This window comes from Phragmites australis, chromosome 14 (genome assembly GCF_958298935.1).
Source record: "Phragmites australis chromosome 14, lpPhrAust1.1, whole genome shotgun sequence".
NCBI lineage: Eukaryota > Viridiplantae > Streptophyta > Magnoliopsida > Poales > Poaceae > Phragmites > Phragmites australis.
In genome coordinates, this window is record NC_084934.1 from 9,625,778 (window position 1) to 9,645,526 (window position 19,749).

Consider the following 19,749-nt stretch of genomic DNA (forward strand, 5'->3'; position numbering starts at 1 on the left):
TCGTCTAAGCACTGGTACTCCTTTTGAACTTGATTCATGACTAGCTGTGAGTCCCCTTTCACAAGAAGTCATTTAATTCCAAGCGACGCAGCTATGCGGAGCCCGTTTACCAGTCCTTCATATTCTGCTACATTGTTAGAGGCTTTAAAATCTAATCTAACAATGTAACTGAGTTTGTCGACCGTTGGCGATTTGAGTATAATGCCATGCCCCGTGCCCTGGAGCATGAGCAATCCATCAAAGAAGAGCATCCAGTGATCTTCGGCCATGTTCAGCCTTGTTTCTTCAACGCTTATCCATTTGGCAATGAAGTCCACTAACACTCTGGATTTCACGCTTGTGCGTGGTGCGTAGCTTACGTCGAACTCATTTAGTTCTACTACCCATTACGCGATTCATCTAGTAGCTGCCTGATTGGGTATTAAATCCTTCAGCGGGTACGTTGTCATGACGGTGATCCTGTGCGCTTGAAAGTAGTGCCCTAATTTCTGAGAAGACATTAAGACTGCATATATCAGCTTCTGTACTTGCGAGTACCGTAGCTTAGCATCATGTAGAACCTCGCTCATGTAGTAAACAGGTTTCTGGACCTTGGCCTTTTTCTCAGGACATTCTCGTTCGACCACCGGTACCGTGCTTACAACTTGTGGGGTAGCTACAATATACAAAAAGAGCTTCTCTTTTTTGTTATGTGGTGTAAGAATTAATGGAGACAATAAGTACCTTTTTAAGTCCTGGAAGGCGCGCTCCGCTTCTTCCGTCCACTCGAACCGATCTTATTTCTTCAACAGTTTAAAGAAAGGCATCCCTTGCTAGCCCATCTTGGAAATGAATCGACTAAGAGCAGCAATGCAACCTATCAGTTTCTAGACCTCTTTCAGTGTTTGAGGTGATCGCATCTGGTTGAGAGCCTCAATTTTGTGTGGGTTGGCCTCAATGCCTCGACTCGACACTAGGAAGCCGAGAAGCTTGCCGGAACGGCACACCAAACGTGCACTTTTTGGGGTTGAGCATCATGCGATACTTCCTGAGGTTGTCGAACGTTTCTTTGAGATCGTCAACCAATGCGTTTTCGGTTTTGATTTGACTACAACATCATCGACGTATGGTTCTACATTGCTCCTGATTTGGGGTTGCACACAATTTTGAATACACCTTTGATACGTAGCACCAGCGTTTTTTAAACCGAAAGGCATCCTTACATAACAAAATACACCAAAAGGAGTAGTAAAAGCACTTTTCTCCTCATCCTCTAATCCCAAGCTAATTTGGTGATACCCCGAATAGGCATCTAGAAAATATAATAACTTGCAGCCTGCCGTAGAGTCGACGATCTGGTCGATGCGCAGGAGAGGAAAAGGATCCTTGGGGCGAGCCTTGTTGTGGTCAGTGAAGTCGACGCACATTCTCCATCTGCTATGGGCCTTCTTGACGAGGATGGGATTTGCAAGCCATGTAGGATGACACACTTCTTGAATGAAGCCTGCCTTTAGGAGCTTCTTGACCTCCTCCTGGATGGCCCACTTCCTGTCTTCCGCAAATCTTCGCTGCTTCTGCACCACAGGTTTGGCATCGGGTTTAACAGCTAGTCTATGCTCGATCACCTCCTTGGGAACCCCAGGCATATCGGGCGGCTGCCATGAGAACACGTCTTGGTTTGCCTAGAGGAAGGTAACAAGCTCGAATTCCTATTTGGGGTCAAGGTTGGCCCCAACCTTAATTGTCTTGGATAGTTCAGATGGGTCGAGGGGCACTGCCTTGACACAACCATCAGTCTTTTTGTTGCTGATGCCGTCGTGGACCTTGCCTTTGGCGTTGTCGGATTTGGTAGAGCTAGCAAGACTTATGAGCCTACAGTCTTTGGCCTCAACAACACCTTGTTGCCTTTGATGCTAAGAATTTGCGTCCTTAGGAGTGATGGCCACTCGACTGAAGTATTCAACCATATCAAGGCTTTGCATGTCGCATCTAACCGCTGCGCGCTGACCGCCTTTAACCGTAATGGCCCCATTGGGACCTGGGATCTTAAATGCTTGGTAGGCATATTGAACCACCGCCATGAACATGCCCAGCATTTGGCGACCTAGGATCACATTATACACTGTCTCGAAGTCCGTGACATCAAAGGTTAGCTTTTCTGTGCAGAAGTTGTCGAGCGTGGCAAACGTAACCAGCAGCTCGATCTGGTCAAGAGGCATGGTTGATGAGTTAGGAGTTATGCCGTGGAAAGGCACGACTCTAGTCTTAATCTCTGACCTCTGGATTTCCATCTTGTCTAAGATTTTGGAGAAAATGAGGTTGAGTGAACTACCTCCATTGACCAGATTTCTAGAAACCTTGATGTTGAGTATGGTCAGCTGAACCACGACCAGGTATCGACCAGAATGTCGTACCGCAGCTGGATGGTTAGTTTGATCAAAGGTGATCGGCTGTTCTGACCACTTGAGATACCAAGTGGGCCCAGTTAGGGCCAAGTTAACTTCTCGCTCGACTGCCTTGTACCGATTCATCTAAGATGTCCGGGATCGTGTTACACTTGTTGCTGAACCTGCGGATGAAATCTTGAAGAGATTCGTTGTTGCCTTGGTAAAGCTAGTGGAGGTCATTCTCTATTCATGGGCACTCGAATGTGCCTTGGCAAATTGGCTATGAAGTGAGCCTTGAGTTCTGCTCATGAACGAATCAAGTTGGGCGGCAAGTTTAGCAACCAGGACCTTGCAGGTCAATCAAGGGTGGTTAACAGGTAATTGGCCATTACTCGATTGTCACCACCGGCTACTCGAATTACGATGGTGTAGATCTGCAACCACTCATTGGGATTGATCTTCCCATCATATTTCTGGATCAGGCCTGCTATGAAATTCTCAGGCCACTGAATCGATCGGAGTTCGTGTACGAAAGCGTTGCAACCCCTGTCGAACTCTTAAGGAGGAGGTGGTAGAGGACTGTCACAGCTGTCTCTTCGAATAGGGGAATCATATCGACCATCTTGTCCTATAGATCTTAGTAGCAACCCATCCAAGAAAGTATGAACATTGAGGAACGAGTTCACCGGGTTGACCTCGGCAAGAAGGCTTTTTTGCAGGCGAATTGAGAACACAACCAAAAACAGATAGATGCAATCTGAATATTGGTAATTACCAATGAAATACTCGAGTTGGGGTTCCACAGACTAATATACGGCAAAATTGTCTAAACTAGAATAATCTAAGCATAACCTGAGCCTAAACTACGATGACTACTGTATATTTATAGAAGGGACATGAGGAGATTGACCAAGGGTTGTGCAGCCGTAAGAAGAGGCGTACACAACCTGTACTTCTATCCCGACATGCTTACAAGACCCAACAAGACCCAAAACAGTGATGTGTCACCTTGTTTCATCGACTCTAACTAATCTATAAGGAATCTAAGGGTGAGATTAGATCTATTAGAAAGGTCTCTTCATAAGCTTTCTAGCAAGTCTAAGAACGCCTCAATTGAACTCTGTATGTGAAAGTTATATCCATTTTATGGACGTACTATCCTGAGACTCGAGTAGACTTTAGAGTTAGACTAGGGCTCGACTTTAAGTTCGAGTAGACTTTGAATTCGACTAGGGTTCAACTTCGAGTCTGAGTAGACTTGGCCGTCGAGGGATGACGTCTAGATATGTTTGTGATGCTTCTCCCATATTCCTAAGCAATAAAACATCGTAAGAATTTGTAGCAACCTATCCAAAAAAGTATAAATAGCGAGGAACGAGTTCACCTAGTGGTTTAATTATCATGCACATATTTTTGTAATTGGTCTTTATATCTCCTAAGAGGTGTTGCATGTATATGAAGAAGTGATGTCCTCATGGATGCGACGGTTATGGACAACGGACTGTCAGTAGCACCGCGGACTGCCAAGAAACACCCAATCGTACTCTGTGACTTGGAGCAGGAAACGAGTGACCACCTAATCACCAACTGTAGCTACACCAAGCAAATATGATACGACATGTTGCTTTGGATCGGGCGGTTATACTAGAGGTGGGAGTTGGATCGGGCCGAATTAGGGCGGCCCATGGCACAACGATTTGGCACGGCTCATGGCACGGCACGACACGAGAAAAATTGGGCTAGGTTAGCACAATACGGACACGTGGGCAACTGTGCCCAGGGTCTTGGCACGGTGGACGGCCCAGCCCGGCCCAAATAATGGGCCGTTCCTGGGCTGGCCTGGCACGAATGGGCTCGATTCTTGCAGAGTTGTTGTTGGTGATTGGAACGTACTACCATTGATGATAGGTCAAGCTAATACAAGTGCCGCAGTTAGCACATCACTAGGCTCGTAACATTTTATCCAATCCTCTCATTGTGGCACTGATCAATTGAGGTAAGGGAATCTTACGTATGTCCATGAACAGATCGAAGCTTGTTTGCTGGTTGTTGCCAATTATGTTCATGCGTGTCCCCATTCATCGAGCATGACAATCGTGTTTTCTTACCGTGACAGCCAGATCGAACCCTTGATGGTGCCTAATCATGCAGTAGCGGTTGTATACGAGTTCATAAATGCGAGGGTCGTGCTTGGACTAGCATGACACAACGACGGCACGACGTGCCATGGGCCGTGCTTGGGCTTGGCCGTCAGCTTGCCGTGCTGACACGACACGGCCCGACAAGCTGAGCGGGCCAAGTTTGCTCGACACAAGGTGGCACAAGGCACGAAGGGGACGTACCGTGCCAGCCCGGCCCAAGTCCCACCTCTAGTCATACCATCCGCTGCCGATGAGCATGACGACGATTGAATGGTGGTTGCAGCTGCGTGCAGGACTCGGCACGAAACAAAAGAGATGTTGATCACATGGGATATTTGGAAGGAGAGAAATGCACATATATTCAACGGCGCAGACTCTTGCCGCTCCAAGTCGTTAGTGCAATCAAAGAAGAAGCTAGGCTATGGATCCAGGCAGGCACCAAGGATCTAGACAACATGTGTCCTCAAGCCACAGCTATGCCTTAGCTCTTCTTGTCTTTTCAGTTGTACTCCCTCCAGCTTAAAATAAGTGTTATTTTGAATATTGACATGGTCCTCAAAATACAAATTTAACTATTAATTTTTATTATAATATATTAATAGAATATATAAAAAATATATTATTATGAAAATACTTTGCAAAACAAATCTACCCGTGTTATTTTCAATGTTCAAACTCAATACACAAAAAGTAATTTATAGCTATAGTTTAAATCAATTAACTGTATACAACTTAAAACGATATTTACTTTGGACCGAAGGGAGTAATAACTTTCCATTATAATCCACTTTCATGTAAGGTTGAAATCCTTAAACTTTATTTATTCTTAATACAAAGATACTCAATTTCTCATGGAAACATGCTCAAAGCTCAAAGAGACCATGTAGTCGACTAGATTATCGAGGGCCAAACTAGCTGATCCTCCTTTCACAATGCATTGACTTGTCTGCATCTTCAAAAGGCGCGCCCTCTCCCTCGACGCATGTGCCCCTTGTTCCCCATCCATCAGTCTTGTGATCGCCTTCGCCACGGTGGCCCTCTCAAACACCTCCCCCACCTGCAACCCAATGCCCCACCGGCGCGTCACATACCTCGCATTCACCGTCTGATCCGCGAAGCAAGGTTGTGCAAGCATTGGCACCCCTTCACATATCGTCTCCATCGTCGAGTTCCACCCGCAGTGCGTCCAGAACGCACCAATTGCAGTGTGCGCCAAGACTTCTCTCTGTGGCGCCCATGCCACCACCTTACCTCTGTTCCTTACCTCCTCGTTGACCCCATCCGGCATTTGTGGAACGTCCTCGCTGACGCCGCGGACGAAGCCGGGCCGGACGACCCACAGGAACGGCACGCTGCTGCTGGCCAGCCCCCACGCCATCTCCTCGAACACGGATCGGTCCACGCGCGCCACGCTCCCCAGGCTCACGTACAGCACGGAGCGTGGAGGGTGCGCGTCAAGCCACGCCAGGCAGCCGCGGTCCGGCGCGTGCAGGCCGTGCTCCACCGCCGCAGGAGACACCATGTGCAGCGGCCCAACCGCGAAGGCCGGGTGGGACAGCTCGCGCTCGATCTTGGCCAGCTCCGGGGCCTCGAGGGCGTCGAACGTATTGAGCACCACGCCGGACGACGAGGCCCGCATGGCGTCGGCGATCAAGGTGATGAAACGGAGCACCGTCTCCTCGTCGCTGCCGTCGACGCGGATGAGGTCTCGCACCCGGAGCGGCTCGAGACCCGGCACCAGCTCGTCCAGCCGCTCCTCTGCAAGATGACAACGAGCTGCTAATCTATTTCATCCATGCTTGTCACAATAGATTACAGAGTTGCTACTACTCGCCTTCGATAGGGAAATAGCCAGCGGCGCACAACCGCGGGGTGGCGAGCATGCTGAGGAACGTGGCGGCGCTGTCCGCACGCAGCACGAGCGCGGGGACGCCGGCACGCCTGGCCGCGCCTAGCATCGCGTACCACTGCCCATCGACCACCACGCAGGCCACGTCGCGTGGTTCCTGCCTGTGCAGCAGCCCCCTGAGCGCCGCCTGGAACGGCGCCTCGCAGGCGGTGTTCAGACCCACCATCTGCTCGACCATGTCGGCGTTGGCAGCGACGACCTCTTCGGGGAGCGACTCGCGGATGGAGACGAAGGTGAATTCCGGGTGCTGCGCGGCATCAGGGGCGTTGAAGTCGGTGTGGAGCACAGTGACGCCGAGGCCCCGCGCGCGGAGGAGCCCTGCAAGCTGGAGCATCGGGGTGATGTGGCTCCGGAACGGTAAAGGGAACATCACGACGCGGCGGCTGGTGGGAGCTCGTCCGTCGTCGGCCATCGGTGCTGGCTCAGGCTGTCTTTGAGAGACTGAGGTCTTGGTGAGTTGAGCGAGTTATATTGGCATGAGGCATGAGCTTGCGTTTGTCGCCTTGCAAAGTGAAACAGAAAAGTGGCTTTGCTTCCGGGGTTTAACAAGAGACGTTTGTTGTTTCAGATCTTCCGTGACACAAGCTACTTTGTGTCACTGTTTGATAGTAGTCTTTTCTTTTGATGCTATGTTTTGGCAGCCGTTGATGCAGAGATATTGCACTTTGGTTTACTTTCTGTCACTGTTTTGACAGTAGTCCTTTCTTTTGGATGCTATATTTTGGCAGCAGTTGCTGCAGAGATGTTGTATTTTGGTTTATTTTTTGTCACTATTTTGGCAGCAGTCCTTTCTTTTGGATGCTATGTTTTGGCAGCAGTTAATGCAGAGTTGTTGCACTTTGGTTACTTTGTGTCACTGTGTTGGCAGTAGTACTCTGGATGCTATGTTTTGGCAGCAGTTTATATAAAATTGTTGCACTTTGGTTTCCTTTGTGTCACTGCTTTGGCAGTAATCCTTTTTTTCGATGCTATGTTTTGGCAGCAATTGATTCAGAGATGTTGCATTTTGGTTCACTTTGTGTCATTGTTTTGGCAATAGTCCTTTGTTTAAGATGCTATGTTTTGGCAGCAGTTGATGCAGAGATGTTGCACTTTGGATTAGCTAAAAATCACTCGTGTGATCCTCGCCCCCTCACCCGATCTATGGCAGCCCCTTCCAGAATCAATAGGGTACTCTACAAAGGTAAAACTGTCATTTCGTAAGTAAAGATGATCAAAATGTTGGGTAAGGTTTAATCAATCAAGCATCAAATCAGTTTCACCGATCACAATATTAGAGCGATGAAGCATCAAATCCAAACAACTGGCCAACATGAAGATTTGGGTATTTTAGTTTGATACCAGGATAAATAGTAAGGAATATGTTGTTTTGTAAACTCAAACAAATGGTAGGTGTACAATTTTGTATCAGAAGAAACCTCACATGTTGGTTTTTCCATGAGTCAACAATACAAGGTGAAAAAATGGCGATTAGCCTTCTGTTTCCTTTCTCAACAGGTCATGCTGCATTGGTTTACTTGATAATCACCAAACTCTAAAACCAGTAAGACATAATGTTGCACCACGAAATGGAATTGAGTCTTGGATCACATTTTAGGCTGATTTCCAAGAAGCTGCCTGACTAAATTTGTCACCTGAACAATTCAGAAAGAACAGTAAGAAATTAACTAACTGAACTGAAAGGGAAACAGAAGGCTAATCGCATGACATGTGAGTAATTCCAGCATAGTTCATGTAACGATAAAAAAAGCTAACAGACATAGAAGAGAACAAGTATCTAATCAAAATTATTTTATGCTCGCATTACTATGAAGTGAATAGAGTTGAACCTTGCGATGCATAGCTAAAATATGAGATTTTCTATTATCCAATTTATCTGTTTCTTAAACATGAATTCCAAAGGAAAATAAAGCAGACTACTTTTCATGGTAGAAGCATTATGAAACAATCAGACGATTTTTAGTTGATAACCAAGACATTTTTTTTTGTAGAGAAGTTCAAATTGCACCTTTAACAACAGATCCAAGATTGTGTGCCCCATCAAAAGCATATATTATTGAAACAGGCAGGTGCTTATATGCTACCAGTAAGCTGCTTTGCATGAAAAATAAAATATCTATGTTAGCTAAAAAATCAAATGAAAAGCACCAAAAGGAGATTTTTCCAAAGCACTAGTCCATAATGATCAAAACTAAAACATATATTCTCAACCACAAGCTCAAAAGCAGAATTAAGTATACAAGTTTCGAAATCCAGCATTTCATGTCCTTTCAAAGAAAAAAAAAGTCCAGCATTTCACATTGTTTAAGCTAGTTCATCCTGGACCATTATCTCTTCAATAATAAAAGCATGTATAAACTGCAGGAAACCAGATTAACATTAAATATGAAATAGCCCAAGAAAACAGAAACAAACTTACCTGCCAATACTTTGAAGCACATCGATCGATGCAACTGTTCTCACCCATATTGAGCTCAGCTTCTCTATGCCTAGAGATACAGAGAATAAAATTACAAATCAACCACATTTAGTTCATTAGTTCATGTACTCAGTCACACCATGGGAATGAATCCAGGAAAGTAAATTTTCAATGTTGGGAGGTGTTCTATGACAGATGTGTCTTGATCCTTGAATAATTTTACTAAATGGTACGATTATCTTCATATCACCGAAGGGTTTAAAGAAACATACCACAACCTTGATTAAAATAATGCAATCCACATATATGAATTACAATGCTATTAATAAAAAGTGAGGATGTTACAGCATTAAGAACAAAATAAGAGGATAATGGAAAATACAAGCAAACTTCATGTCTACCTCTTCTCGATGCACTTGTCAAAACATGTCTGTGTAAGCCTGCACAAAATGAAACAAAGAAGGAACATAAGACACAAACCGCCAGATATAAATTCACCCCTTCTAGAGTTATAGTATAGTGCTGCAATCACTTTGCAAAAAAAAAGTGAAAATGTTTTAATTTAAGAACTAGAAAACTATATCACACAGAAAATTTTCCAGTGGTATAAGTAGAAAACTGAACTTCACTAACCGGTTGAAAAGATCCACCCTATATTCCATCTCTTTCTCTGCCAATCAAAACATCTATTGAGACACATACGAAGAATGATCTTAGAAAAGCTTCACTTATAATATAAAATCTGAATGCCACTGTTTACATCTAGAAGCACCACCAAAGAGAAGGATAGGATAAAGCATCCCAAGTAAAAGAAGGTTAACACTGAAACAGCAACTGCTCGAGATAAATGGTCATGCTAATTGCTACCAAAATGCTACTAGTTCTTAGACATGGCTACAAATCTACAGCTATATCGCTAGGCATAAATTGAATAGCATACAACCATGCACATCCAATCATTGCTACCATGCCTGGCTGATTGCCAATTGAAATCGTAATCTAAATAAAATTTCTGATTAGTGTAATAACTGCATTTTCCCACTCTTGAAGATTTGGAGTAGCATAAGATTTAGTATCAACTGCAGTTCTTCAGTCTCAGAGTGCTACAAAATGGAAAGGCATACCAGAATACAAACTAAAAATATGTTAATTTTTCTACTTAGTATCAGTATAGCTCAACATCCATGACCCTGGAACAGCTGTAATTATTCTGTGTAACCTAAAAAATACTCAAAAGTCAATAAAGTATATTGTTCAAACGGTTTGAACACCCTCATGTTTAGTTTACTTCCTTCCCCTTTGATAATCACCCTCAATTTCCACACTGCATTAGCATTATGGTTTCTTATGAAAATCATGCTAAATTCACCTTTTCAAGCGTCATTCTCAATATGTATACTTTATTTCTTTAAAATCATAGCCTCCTCTTGTTTATTTTAGTGACAATTCTCGGCAGCATAAGGTGACAAATCAATCATATTGCTTGCTCAAACTAACTTTTTTTTTTCTTTCGAGCGACATCAGCAAACACTCATTACCTCAAATCACATTATGGCTTGGCGGTGCACATCAAAGGGCAACGTAATCTGTAAACAATTACTAATAGCATTATACAAAATTATAAGCCAAATCAGAACAGAAAGACTGACACACCTGCTCCTTCTGCATATTGGTTGGTGTTGGAGCAAGAATTCGTCTTGCTCCAGCAAGTACGGCGAGAGTTTTTTCTAAGGAGGACACTCAAGTTTGGAGACAAAATTTGAAAGGAATGAACACCACGAATATATTGATGATAGAAAAATATATCACTCTGGGAGGAGTATCACAGCGTTCGTTGTCTTGCTTGTTCTTTCCCGCTGTGTCCGTCCTTTGCCCAGAGGACCATGGCCTCATATTTATAGGGCCATGCGTAACTTGACGTACAAGTTATCATAATGTATAAATATCTAGGATCCGGCCAAATTACTGGGCCTTATCCCGAATAACTACCTTCTATCCAATCAGGAGATAAATATCCACCGTGGTAATTATCGTGGTGCCTACCCCCTGAAGGGGGCGAGCCGGTCGCTGATTGCGGCCCGGCGCCCCACTGTTAGGGGTGTCAGGATAGCCTTCGTCACACTGAGGTGTTAGAGTAGCGTCCATTAGCTTAGGCCTTTAGTGCCGGTCACTTCTTTACAGGCAAAGCATGACCGGTGCTCCCCTTCCGGTAGATCTTTCCTAAGGCCTACTGACTCACCTCGCTGCCTTCGGGAAGGCGACCTAATTAGTCCGAGGCGGGGGCCTCGGGAGGTCTAGAATTGGGAGGTGTAGGCTTTGGGAAGTGGGACGTCGGAGGGCTGGGGCTTCAGGTGGTCGAGCCGGCGAAGCTAAGGGAAGGCTTCGGAGGTGCAAGCTTTTAACAGAGGGTTCGAAGATTAAGGCTCCGGAGAGACCTGAATGGTGATCTTCAACCATTATTCTCAGGCTAGTTTATTTCCCCTCCCCCCATAGTACCCCCTCATTCTTGGGCCCTGATGTTTCGGAGGGGGGAGAGGATGTAGAGGAAGAATCAACCCCAGCTGGGTATAGTATCAAAGATGCCTAATGGCAATCCTCTGTCCTTTGAAATCGCTAGAGTAGAGGTTTCGTGTGGGTTTGGAGAATCCCACACGTTCGCCTGGCGGGACAAGACGTGCCACTGCTGCGTTCTGACTGGATAATGTGAGGGGTCGTTTAGGGTATTATGCCAGCGATCCTGTCACGTGCCGAAAGGGGTTTGGGTTATTAATGTGACGAGACGTCCGCGCGAGAAAATAAGGCATTCGTCGTGGAGCACTGCCACGTGTTGGAGGGAAACCGGATATAGCCACGGCCCCCTCTCCAAGTGTTCAATGGGAGGACACGGCGATGTTCGTCCCGCTTCATCTTTCAGACCTACGTGACTGCGTGGCCCGGGTATAAAGCTGGGGTTACCCGGTTGGAGTCTCCATAGCCCCATGAGCAAGCAGTTAACCTTGACTTGAGTATGACATCATCTTCCTCCTCATCCTCCTCGAATACATCGATGATCTCGACGGCTCCTTCGAGAGCCGGGCTATTTTGGTCGTCGGCAGAGGCATCGGAGGCAAAACCGCTTCCACCTCTGTAGGGGAGTCGGTTGCCCGCCGCTCCGGCCCAACCTTTGGCCAGGGAGGGCATGCCTATAGAGATCATCGATATCTCCGATAACGTTGAGGAGATCGACTGGGATCTCCTGCGAATGGAGAGTGAGCCGGCATTTGTGGGCCCAGCGGCGAAGTAGGAGGAGGCCGAGAAGGTGAGGGAGAAGGCCTCGCCGATGACCTCCTCGGACTCCTTAGCGTCATGCGACAGCTCGGGAGCCGGCTACTCTATCGGCTTCCACAGCGGCAGGCCGCAGATGAGGCGCATACGCCGTCCCATACGTGGCCCCTGCCGAGACCTGTAGGAGGTGAAGGCAGTCACCGGGATGGCGTACTTGGTGACGCCGTGATATATCCATGTCACGGCTGAACTTAGTCACCTTGTACTCTTTCTCACCTTGTTTTGCTCCATAGGGATCTATCTTCTTTATGGCAATTTCTGTATGATTTGGTTTAGTTTGTATCCCCTGGATGTACTGGTTGTTTAATAATATAACGTGGATCTTCGGGAACGGTCGTGTCTCCTTCTGTATCGGAATGCGAGGGGACCTTTCGAGCGGGTGACCGCATGCGTGCATGCTTTCGTGCCTCCAAACCGTACTTCTTCGTCCCTTTCGAAGGCGATGGTTAGTTTTTCTGACGACTGGGCCACCGAGCCTTCGTATAGATCATTGTTGATTTCATTTCTTCTGGGGGAGAGGTGGTCTCGAGAATCTGGTAGTGATGGATACGTAGGGTAACTAAGGAGAGCCGGGTGGAGCAGTGGCGACCTCGTCGTCCCTGGTTACTGTGTACTCCTTAGGCTTGGGACTGGTAGGGCCTCCTTCCTAATTTGTTCCAGATTCAGACTTAGCGAAGTCCCTCTGGAACCTTTGGAGACGAACTCTGGAGGTGGTCCTTGACCCTTCGGGTTCCTTAGCGACTGTCCGGGTTGACAGTGATGATGTGTCAGAGGCGCAGCCGAAGGCTAGGCAAGAGAGGCGGTCCGCGATCCTCCCTGGTCCTTAGTCGCTACCCGGCTCCGGAAGTATTCCGTCCGGAGCCTGGCGATGGTGTGTCGGAGGCGAAGCTGAAGGCCAGGCGGGAGAGGCGGTCCGCAACCCCCTCGACCCTTAGCTGCTGCCCGACTCCGAAGGTATTTCGTCTGGAGCCTGGCGACAGTGCGTTGGAGGCGAAGCCGAAGGCCAAGTGGTAGAGGCGGTCCGCGACCCCCTTGGCCCTTAGCTGCTGCCCAGAGCCTGGTGATGGTGCGTCGAAGGCGAAGCTGAAGGCCAGGTGGAGAGGTGGTCCGCGACCCCCTCGGCCCTTAGCCACTGCCCAGCTTCGGAGGTATTCCGTTCGAAGCCTTGCGATGGCGCGTCAAAGGCGAAGTCGAAGGCCACGCAGGAGAGGCAGTCCACAACCCCCTCAGCCCTTAGCCGCTGCCCGGCTTTGCGGTCTTTGCAATGGATAGTCGGGGGTTCCACTATGCTTCCCGTGCCATGAGGTGCGAGCTTTTATTAAATGTTAGTATAACCCTTATAAAATAACATGTAAAAGGTGCTTTCAAAGGAGATGGTAGGGTAATATTGTTACCTTTTACCATACGTGTTTGAGTCACGTGATCATACCTTCCCCTGTAGGGAGGGGGATCTTTATACCTCTTTGATCTGTGTGCGGTGCTCTTTGGAGACCAGCGGGTTTCGTACCCCTTTGGCACGGAGGCATTAGCCTTCAAAATGCCGGGGTACCTTTCCCGTTAGGTTCTTTCAGAACCTTTTCGCCTGGCGGAGTTTTCGAAGAAACATCTCTATCGCGGGGGTTTTCAGAAGTCTCTACGTTGTGCGGAGGTTTTGTAAGACTCTACGTTTTTGCCGGCGGTTTAGTAAAGCTCTCCGTTTTTACCGGAGGTTTGGTAAAGCTCTCCGTTTTTACCAAAGGTTTGGTAAAATTCTCCGTTTTTACCAGAAGTTTTTGGTAGAGTTCTCCATTTTTACCGGAGGTTTTGGTAAAGTTCTCCGTTTTTACCGGAGGTTTGGTAGGACTCTCTGTTTTTGTCAGAAGTTTGGTCAGACTCTCCATTTTTGCCAGAGGTTTTTGGTAAAGCTCTCCATTTTTACCGGAGGGTTTTGTAGGACTCTTCGTTTTTGCCAGAGATTTTTGTAAGACTCTCCATTTTTGTTGGAGGTTTTTTTGTAAGACTCTCCGCTTTTACCCGAGTTTTTTGTAAGACTGTTCGTTTTTGTCGGAGGGTTTTTGTAAGACTCTCCGCCTTTGCTGGAGGTTTTTATAAGACTCTCTATTTTTGTCGAAGGTTTTTGTAAGACTCTCTGTTTTTATCGGAGGTTTTTGCGAGACTCCTTGGCATGTATTAATGCCTAAGGTCCTACACACTATCGGAGCTACACATACCTTCCAGGAAAACTAGGCAGTCTTGCCTTCTAGGTGACCTAGGCATGCTACGCCCGCGGTGTGTAGGCTTATCGTGTTCCCAAGGAAATGCCTGGGGTACACTGCAACAATGTCCACCAAGGATGTGCCCTGGCGCGTGGCATTTATATGACCGAAGCTATGCAATGCTTTCTAGGGCACCCTAGGCATAATCTGCCTTGCAGGTGACCTAGGTATAAGCGACGCCCGCGGTATATAAGCATGTCGTGCAGAGAGGATTCCTTGCGACAGCATTCCTCAGAGCACCGCATCCTCACATCAGGGTAGTCCCCTGATATGCGGCGTCCACATACTATCGAGGCTACATAATACCTTCCAGGAAACCTAGGCAGTCTTGCCCCCCAGGTGACCTAGGCATGCTACGCCCGCGGTGTGTGGGCTCCACTTCCTTACCAGGGCAAAGCCTACCCTCCGGGAAACCTTTTCAGGTGACCTTAGGTTTATGCAAGCGATGCTTACTGGTGCGTGGGTTTGTCAAGCCTCGGAGAAATCCCCCGGGGGCGCCGCAACTACATTACCAAGGAAGTCCCTTGATAATCGGTATCTACACACTATCGAGACTACACAATACCTTCTAGGAAACCTAGGCAATCTTGCCTTCCAGGTGACCTAGGCATGCTACGCCAGCGGTGTGTAGGCATGTCGTGTGATGAGGATTCCTTGTGACAGCATTCCTCGGAGCACCGTAACTCCGCCACCGGGGACATCCTCGGGGCGTGGCTTCGACACCCGAGGCTATGCAAATGCCTTCCAGGGCACCCTGGGCATAATCTGCCTTGCAGGGGACTTAGGCATAAGCGGCGCTCGCGGTGTGTGGGCCTCACTGTCTACCGAGACTACACAATGCCTTCTAGGAAATCTAGGCAATCTTGCTTTCCAGTTGACGTAGGCATGCTACGTCTTGCGGTACGTGGGCTTGTCACACCACCCAAAAATGTCCTACGGGTGGCGCCGCAACACGGTCTATCAAGAAAATCCCTTGATACGTGGAAACTACACTTCCGAGGCTGCATAATGCCTTCCAGAAAACCTGGGCAGACTTGCCCCTAAGGCGACCTAGGCACAATGCATCTATAAGAGTATAGGGATTTTGCATGGTTATACTAGCTAAGTTTTGCAGTCTACTGTTGGCAATAAGAAGCTATTTGTAGCATAAAATATAGCTAAGTAATATAACTATTCATGCTAAGTGAGAATGTAACTTAAGTTCTACTGCTTCTACCTAGTGGCTATCTATTGAAAAAGACTCATAGCAGTAAGGTTGGAGGCCTCCAACAGACTCTAACCTGGCCGTATGAAGGACGGATTACTAGGTAAGCTACTTGGTGGTTAATAGTTGGCATACCTTTGTAGGAATAAGACCTCTATTGCGAGGTCTGGTGGCCTCAAAGCCTGTGGCTAGGCTGGGAGAGGTGGTGCTTGCCCCCCTCAGCCTTTAGTCGTTGCCCGGCACTGGAGGTAGTCCATCCGGGGCCTGGCGATGGCGTGTTGGAGGCGTAGTTGAAGGTTAGTCGGGAGAGGTAGTCCGTGACCCCCTCGGCCCTAAGCTGTTGCTCGGCTCCGAAGGTACTCCGTTCAGAGCCTGGCGACAGCGTGTCCATGACTCGGTTCTTGTTGCTTATTGTGGTACCGTCGGTAGGGTTGGTAGCGTCGGTGCAGGGTTGGGGGGCCGAGGATTTGCCTGGGAGTTGGCCCCAGGCCTTCGAACTCTGCGTCGTCCTTCACCCGCTCTTTCTATGGTCATGTATTCTGTTTGCCTTCCGAGGTATTCCTCCCAGAAGGTCATGAGGGTGCGGTAATCGTTGGTGTTGTGGCTGCGCCCTGGTTCGTGCAAGACGCACCCGTGTACCTCCAAGGGCGCTGGAGCTTGGAGTTGTTGTTGGGGTTGTTGCTGAAGGCGGTGTGTCCCGGAGCCTGTGGTTTCCCCCGGGTCTGCTTCCCCCTTGGGAGACCATCGAGGCTGCCCGGTGTACTAGCCTTTGGGGCCGAAGTGGTTCTGACTATGCCTCCCCGGACGAGGTGGACTACGGGTTCACTGTGCGCGGTTGGCGTTGCGAGGGCGACGTCGAAGGCGCTGGCGGGGTCCGCGCACCCTAGAGCCCTTCATCTCCTTGGGACCCTCTTTCGCCTGAGGGGCCCAAGGAGGGCGCTGGGTGGACAGACTTTTTGAAGTCGTTGGCTCGCTCGGGGTATCCCAGGTGTGGTCGAAGGGGATACCTGGGTACCAATTCCAGGTGGGAGCACTCTTGGGTTGGACAACCTAGAACCATTGGAAGGTGGCCTGCTTGATCGTGGCTTCGGCCGCATCCTCTCCTGAGGCGGTGAGGTCTTCGTCATGCAGAGACTGGAAGGCCTCCACGCCGTCTGGAGCTCTTGTACCGACCCAGGATTCTGAGTTGCTCAAGGTCGGAGGAACACCGTCCCATACGGCAGTAGGGCTGGAGCATGCATACGGTGCGTATGGCTGAGGCAGCCATGCATATGGTTGCATGCTTCCAATGGTGGGTATAGTGGTTTTAGCTAATCCTTTGGTGGTTTTCCTGGTGGATTCCTACCTCTCTTAGCACTTACGTGTTCCAGTCCCCACAGACAGCACCACTGTTGGAGCAAGAATTCGTCTTGCTCCAGCAAGTACGGCGAGAGTTTCTTCTAAGGAGGACACTCAAGCTTGGAGACAAAGTTTGAGAGTAAGGGACACCACGAATATATTGATAATAGAAAAATGTATCACTCTGAGAGGAGTATCACAGTGTTCGTTGTCTTGCTTGTTCTTTCCCACTGTGTCCGTTCTTTGCCTAGAGGATCATGACCTCCTATTTACAGGGCCATGCATAGCTTGACGTACAAAGTTATCATAATGTACAAATATTCGGGATCCGACCAAATTATTGGACTTTATCCCGGATAACTACCTTCTATCCTATCGGGAGATAAATATCCACCGTGGTATTTATCGTGGTGCCTACCCCCTGAAGGGGGCGAGCCGGTCGTCGATTGCGGCCTAGCGCCGCACTACCAAGGGTGTCAGGATAGCCTTCATCACACCGGGGTATCAGAGTGGCATCCATTAGCCAAGACCTTTAAAGCCGGTCACTTCTTGTAGGCAATGCACGACCAGTGCTCCCCTTCCGGCAGATCTTCCTTAAGGCTTGCTGACTCACCTTGCTCCCTTCGGGAAGGCAGCCCGATTAGCCCAAGACGGGGGCCTCGGGAGGTATAGAACCGGGAGGTGTAGGCTTTGGGAAGCAGAACCCCGGAGGGTCGGGGCTTTGGGAGGTCAAGCCGGCGGAGCCAAGGGAAGGCTTCAGAGGTGCGAAGGGGTACCGTGAAAGGATCTGATGATATCGGAGATTGAGCTTTTAACAGAGGGTTCGGAGATTAAGGCTCTGGAGGGACCTGGATGGTGATCTTCAACCATTATCCTCAGACTGGTTTATTTTCCTCCAACAATCGGCCCTCCACTCGCGGCCATAGTTGCAGCTCACTTCAAGAAAGCAACACAAAGCAAGCAATCAGGGGGGATCGGATCAATCTAAGATCCAAGGAACAACAGAAACGAAAGCCACGAACCCAGGGAAAAAGAAAGAAGCGGGAAATTCGAAGGGACGGACCAGACCGACCACTAACGACGCCGCCGGCCTATCGCAGCAAGGCCAGCCACCACCGCTGCTAGGGCTTTCCCCCCTTTTTTTTAGAAGGGGTGGGTTTTCCCTTTTCTGCGAGGTGAAAAGAGGAAAGGATCCAAGTGGAGGTGAGGCGGGTTTTGGATGGGCCCACAAACGGCCCATGAAAGTGACTTCTATGAAGTTGGGCCTACGGGCAGCGGTGGCCCAATAGAGTCCTGTCCGGATTGTGGCACTGCACTCTGTTTTTTCTTCTTTGAGAGTAAGTGCTCTGTGTTTTTTTTTTTTTTTTTGCCACTCTCAACAATGTCCACTGCAAAAAAAGTTTAAACAAAGTGTTATGTTAGAATTTTGAGAAAAATGTATTGTTTCTTAAAATCTTACTAAACACATGTGTTCAACCAAATCATCATTGTCGCTCAAGTCCCAGGCTCCCACTACTTAATGATTAATCTTCAGGATTCAACCAGTGATATGGCCTTTTTAGACTTGTGCTAGGATGCACTGTGTGTAGGTATGCTTGAGGTGTGTGCACGTCAGATAAAAAAAAACACTGACATGACCTCTCGAGGGGTTATGATCAAACTGGTTATTGAACCTGTAGGCCACATGGACAATTACCACACTTTGCAGAAAAGATCAGGCCTAAACATGCTACACGTACAGAATATTGAATGACGCAGCTTAAAGTGGACATGCTTGTGGACGTCGACAGAAATGCGCCAACTTCCAAATGCCAAAGCCGAATGGGACGTGGATAAGGCGCTTGTGGACGCCACGAGCGGACGAGCCTCCCGTCCCGGCCCATACATCCGATCGAGGCACCACAAGGAACGCACCACAGACACGCACACCTCGATTGTAGCCATGGCATTGGTAGGCTTCGGCACGGTCGCGCCGGCGGTGGCATCGTCGGCGGAGAGGCGCCTGGGCCGCCGCGCGGCACGCCCGTCGACCGCCCACGTCCCTGCCGCGACGAAGGTCGTCACGGCGAAGGTGGAGGAGGAGAAGGGGCTGTTCGACCTCATATTTGGCGCCCTGTACAAGGAGGAGCAGCTGCTGGAGACGGACCCCATCCTCAACAAGGTCGAGGGGAGGGCCGCCGCCGCAGCCCCCAAGGCCGGCACGGTGGCCAAGAAGAAGGCCGCCGGCGACGACGGCGGGTTCAGCATCGGCGGACTCTTCTCCAAGAAAGGGTGATCATCGCTCACGTACATATATTCAAGAGCGTTCATGCATGCGTGGGTTAAGATGGGTTTATTTACGTTCGTGCACACATATGCGTTCGGCATTTCAATTGATTGGTTGTAATTCTCTGAGCCCCAGGATTGGAAGGCTCGAGAAAAAAGCCGTTCTGATTCATGACGCGGACCTCTTGTGATACTCTTCAAAACTAGTAATTAATCAAGTATGATGATCGCCCTCAAGAAACCTGTTTACTGCAAGCTCACCATCTAGAATCAAAACCGCGGATCTCTTGTTTCGCTCTCTTCCGTCTTGCTTCTCCGAGGTCACACCGCTGACTCATCTGAGGCGCCGCACCTGCGTGCTGGAGATGAGTGAACCGTGCCACCGCCTTGTGTTGCTACCTCGCGACGCCGTCTCACGCGGCCACACCACGCGGGGGTGGAGGGTAAACCTTGCGTCGCAGCACTGATATTTATGAACCGAGCGTGCAAATTCTCTGCTACTCACACTCATTTTTACAGCACAAAAGA

At 48.5% G+C, this 19,749-nt stretch overlaps 3 protein-coding genes and 1 pseudogene across 3 annotated transcripts; 1 reads left to right on the forward strand and 3 right to left on the reverse strand.

Moving 5' to 3' along the window:
- Nucleotides 1-1,892: 1,892 nt before the first annotated feature.
- Nucleotides 1,893-2,270, reverse strand: LOC133890221 (uncharacterized). Its single transcript, XM_062330669.1, has one exon. It carries the CDS (start codon nucleotides 2,268-2,270, stop codon nucleotides 1,893-1,895), a length of 378 nt encoding a protein of 125 aa, XP_062186653.1.
- Nucleotides 2,271-5,300: 3,030 nt separating this feature from the next.
- On the reverse strand, nucleotides 5,301-6,893 carry LOC133890144 (DIMBOA UDP-glucosyltransferase BX8-like). The gene is made up of 2 exons (XM_062330590.1): nucleotides 6,342-6,893; nucleotides 5,301-6,265 (listed from the first exon to the last, which is right to left on the reverse strand). The coding sequence occupies exons 1-2, from the start codon at nucleotides 6,826-6,828 to the stop codon at nucleotides 5,349-5,351; spliced, it is 1,404 nt and encodes a 467-aa protein (XP_062186574.1). The 5' UTR covers nucleotides 6,829-6,893; the 3' UTR covers nucleotides 5,301-5,348.
- Nucleotides 6,894-8,002: 1,109 nt separating this feature from the next.
- LOC133890222 (mitochondrial import inner membrane translocase subunit TIM10-like) lies at nucleotides 8,003-12,246 on the reverse strand (annotated as a pseudogene).
- A 6,598-nt stretch (nucleotides 12,247-18,844) lies between these two features.
- Nucleotides 18,845-19,462, forward strand: LOC133891794 (uncharacterized). The gene has a single exon (XM_062332548.1). The coding sequence runs from the start codon at nucleotides 18,899-18,901 to the stop codon at nucleotides 19,229-19,231; it is 333 nt and encodes a 110-aa protein (XP_062188532.1). The 5' UTR covers nucleotides 18,845-18,898; the 3' UTR covers nucleotides 19,232-19,462.
- The last annotated feature ends 287 nt before the right edge of the window (nucleotides 19,463-19,749 follow it).

Coding starts and splice junctions, on each gene's coding strand:
- LOC133890221 (XM_062330669.1), bottom strand. CDS start 2,270: ATGGAAATCCAGAGGTCAGAGATTAAGACTAGAGTCGTGCCTTTCCAC.
- LOC133890144 (XM_062330590.1), bottom strand. CDS start 6,828: ATGGCCGACGACGGACGAGCTCCCACCAGCCGCCGCGTCGTGATGTTC. Junction 6,266..6,341: donor TGGCTATTTCCCTATCGAAG/GCGAGTAGTAGC, acceptor GTCATCTTGCAG/AGGAGCGGCTGGACGAGCTG.
- LOC133891794 (XM_062332548.1), top strand. CDS start 18,899: ATGGCATTGGTAGGCTTCGGCACGGTCGCGCCGGCGGTGGCATCGTCG.